This window comes from Pteropus alecto, unplaced genomic scaffold (genome assembly GCF_000325575.1).
Source record: "Pteropus alecto unplaced genomic scaffold, ASM32557v1 scaffold65, whole genome shotgun sequence".
NCBI classification, from domain to species: domain Eukaryota; kingdom Metazoa; phylum Chordata; class Mammalia; order Chiroptera; family Pteropodidae; genus Pteropus; species Pteropus alecto.
The window spans coordinates 9,555,370-9,559,485 of record NW_006439191.1 but is presented as its reverse complement, the minus strand read 5'-3'; the positions used below and the strand labels follow the sequence as shown (position 1 = coordinate 9,559,485).

At 40.7% G+C, this 4,116-nt stretch overlaps 1 protein-coding gene and 1 pseudogene across 1 annotated transcript in view; both read right to left on the bottom strand.

Moving 5' to 3' along the window:
- Window positions 1–4,095, bottom strand: part of LOC102888341 (complement factor H) — a 22,116-nt gene extending 18,021 nt beyond the window's left edge. Inside the window, exon 1 of the mRNA XM_006916252.3 lies at window positions 3,675–4,095. Coding sequence (XP_006916314.2) covers window positions 3,675–3,732 — 58 coding nt within the window. The 5' untranslated portion in view covers window positions 3,733–4,095. The remainder of the gene's footprint in view (window positions 1–3,674) is intronic.
- LOC112483295 lies at window positions 1,312–1,431 on the bottom strand (annotated as a pseudogene).
- Window positions 4,096–4,116: the final 21 nt, after the last annotated feature.

Genomic DNA, 4,116 nt, shown 5'->3' with positions numbered 1-4,116 from the left:
GATTTAGCATTTGAATGATGATCATGACAATCTCGGGGTAAGCAAGAAAAGAGAAAGGTAAGAAAAACACACAATTTACTTGTAGGACTTGGGGAAGGTCAGCTGCTGGGAAAATTAGAAAGGTGGGTGACGATGCCAGACCTTCGGTTCGTTCTTTGCACACACACTGGGCGTGTCCCCAATCTCGGACGTCCACGGTGTCATCTCACCTGGATGACTCCCACTCAACCTTCGACACCTACTCGAGATGCCACTGCAGCCCTGACACGTCTCTCTCTCTCTTACAAACCCCCTTCTCAACCCTGTCCCACCCGGCCGTCCATTTCACTTTGGGCTCTTGCCCCGCTAAATGATCCTATAGTCACCTTGGTTTGTCACATTCACAGTACTTTACAGATAAAATACGATCTGTTCATAAAATGCGACGATCATCCCTTTTGTTTTCCCCACAAGGTGACCTCCTTCTGGGGAAGTGCTAGTCACGGTGCCTGATACTTAGCAGGCAATCAAAAAATGATCGTTGAATGAACCAATGGGCGAATGAATGAATGAACGAATGAATGAATATAAAACTCTCTGCGAGCCTTTCCATCATGTCCGTAGGTGATGCACAAGCTGTGGAAGCAGAGAGTACCCGGTGACAAGTACCAAAGGCGAAGGAGGACATGGGAACAGAGGCTCGGTGCCTATGAAGCTCTTTGGCGCAAACCCTAGAGACTCTAACATCTGTCATTCTGCCGTCCATGTTCTCCACGTGTCCTAAGTTTAAACGTATGTTACACGTGTAAAAGTCAGAAATCATTTTAGTTTACATTAAAAAAAAAGAAAGAAAGAAAAAACCTTTTGGGAACCTCTCAAGGAACATTTGGGTAATCATGTTTCTATCCATTATCTTTCTAGTTAGGGAGGATTATGAGAAACTTGGCTCTCTCCGTTAAAATGTCACAGCAAATAAAAGCGCTCTGTCAGATCTTTTATATTATTATATAAAATAAAAGATTATTTTAATCTTTATCATTTTTGTGATTTTTTTTCCCGCTCCATTACTTTCTCTGAGCCATGTTTTATGACGTTTCCTTATCCTTTTAAGCTAAAATGTAACACTTCCCCCCCTCCCCTCATTACTCAATGTCCTTTTTATGCAGTATGTTCTGAGTTGGGTCACAGTTGTTAAGAAACGGGTACAGTGCACTATTTATTTATTTATTTTTTTATTTTATGTTATTTTATTTTAGGTGAGGCAACCCTTGGTTGACCTCACAGATTGCAAAGACCTTGTCAGCTTACAATCCCTTATTTTAAATTTTTTTAGGCCTACGGCACCTGGTCTTCCTAGGTGGTCTCCCATCCAAGTACTAACCAGGCCCGACCCTGCTTAGCTTCCGAGACCGGACGGGATCCGGCTCGTTCAGGGTGGCGTGGGCCTTAGACTGTAGTGCACTTTAGTTAAGTGAGCGCAGGAGAGTCCGGCAGGCGACCGTCACAGGCCAGGCAGATGTGGGGTGACGGGGAGGAGGCGCCGCTGGGGAGAGGGGAAGGTGGCAAAGGTGTGGAACGATCAGGGCTCGAGCAAATAAAAATGGATCGATTGAGACTTCGGCTCCAGCCACCGCAACCAAAGGCCAGAGCGAAGCATCTTCGCTAACTGGGGCTTCCACTTCCGATTGGGAACTTACTTCTAGCTAAGAATAATTTTTGGCAATACTTGAACGATTCAGTTCAGTTCTAGAGTTAGCATCTTATGCAGGCGACAGAGGACCATATGCATCTCCAGGAAATGCCTAAACTTAAAATACCGAGGCTGGCTTTGTCGCCGTCGCCACCCCTCCCCACAGCGCTCCCTGTGACGCTTCCTCCATCGTCGCTCAGTCCCACCTGGAAATTCCTCAGCTTCCAGCATGGCTGAGACTGGTTCCAACCCTCCTCGTCATCCACTCCGACCTTTCCCCCCACTAAAACTATTGCAGGAAAGCGATCAAGGCATAATAATTCACAGTAAACGAATTTCGTTTCGGGACTATTTGGCAAACGAGGAATAAAACAGCCGTTCTATATCCACTGAAAATGCATGTGACTTTTCCTCTACTAGCTTGTGGATTCATTATGTGTGCATCTGTGAAAACCTAAGAGCTGCTTTAGAAATTAAAGTTGTACTTTACCTGTCAGGAAGTAGGCAGACTGCAGAGCCATTCTCACTATAATATGTATAGTGCTCAATCCACCAGCAGAAACTAATATCACATAGAAAACCCAGGTGACATGAGTCCCCTGGAATTGGCTACATAAGCAAAGAGTTGAGACCCCTTTTATTTAATTTTTATCACGTACTTCGTAGCACCCAATTTTAATAAAATTTCAGATTCCACTTCGTATTCACTTAAAAGGGTCAGTGAGGCTTGGCATAATTCTTGAATTTTAAACATGAGCTACAAATAAAACATCTTCTTACACGACAAATGATGTGTACATAAAACCTTAGCAAATAATATGTAAATAGTGAGCCACTAAACGTATTCCTATTAAAGAAAAGACGAAAACCCTTATGCAAAGAAATCGTTGTTCGCTAGGATTTGGTGATATTGATATTGTTCTGGAATCTTTGCCCATAAATAATATTTCGCTTTTATACACTAATTGTAACATTCACATGAGCGGGGAGATAGCTGTAGACCCAGCTTCAGAAGTGGCTGGATGTGAGGTTTACAAGCCAAAACTCGAGCACTAGTGTATTAGTCTGCATAACTAACAAAAGGCTCTATCTTTCAAAAAGTATTAATACTTTTGAATAAATGCAAATAAACTACTAAAGAACATAACCGGAAAAAGATCTCTGCCTTTATTTTCCAAATTGAAAAATCCTCAGAGGCAGAGGTTTGGTGTTATTTACTAATATTTCTCAATGCTTAGAGGCTGAGTAAGCATTTCAATCAAAATTTGTTGACTTAGTGAAGAGTTTTGAGAATATGGGTGATATGTAATTCATCTGGTTTAAAAATGTCAACCATCACATAATTATCTATCGTGAACCGGGAAAGTAGATTTCCTCCACGAATTTATTAATAGACCTGATATACAACCACAGGGTAAAAAACCCTATTGAACAACTTAGGTGTTACAAAGATTGAGCATTCTTTTCTTTTTCAATTTATATAATACTTTTATTCTAATAAGAAAGCAATGCTGGTCTACAAGACTCTTAGGGCCATGGCAATATCAATTCTAAATGGGAGAGTTAACATCTACATCTGAAATAAATTCAATTATTGCGTGATTTGAAGGCTTTCATTACCTAGTTTATTCTGGTTCTATATATGTTCACATACTTCTTAATACTTTCATATAAAACACTTCGGTGAAAATTCTGCACACAAAAAAAGTAAATTATATTTTATGACAATTATAAGGGAAGTGATAACGCATATTACAGTTTTCAAAAATATTAAACATTTTCTGAAATGTTACATTAAATAAAATTATGATAAATAATCAGAAATGTCATTCAAATAAGCTACTCATATGTTTTAAACTTCACAACGTCAAAAGTCACTCAAACACGAAGCTGCAGGGCAGTAATTAAATCACATTTTCTAGCCCAAAGTTTTATTACCACTCTGAAAAGCATATTAGCAAATGTTTGATAATATAGGGAAAAATAAGTCTTTTTTTCCTCTTACCTTCTGCTATACAAACGGTCCATAACATAAGCCACAGAAACTTCACTGGTGATTTCATTTTGCAGACCTTTCAGGGGTGCATTTAATAGCTGTGGCTGCCCACACTGTGTCAGGTTCTCTTCTGCAAAGAACTGTGATTAGTGCAGAAAAGGACTAACTCCAGAAGGAAGTTGAAACACAGCTTAGGAAATAAAGAGATGACGAAATGTTCCGCCCACCAGAAACGTTTGCAAAGTGAAAGAAAAATCAACCCCGAGTGCCACAGGGCCAGAGTCTGCACCGGCTCTACCCGCGTCCCACCAAATGTTAACACTGTGACGTTGTGACCTGCTCTCTCTTTTTATAAACCCAGGCAAGTTCTAAACCTGTCTTTCTTTCTTTCTTTCCTTCCTTCCTTCCTTCCTTCCTTCCTTCCTTCCTTCCTTCCTCCCTCCCTCCCTCC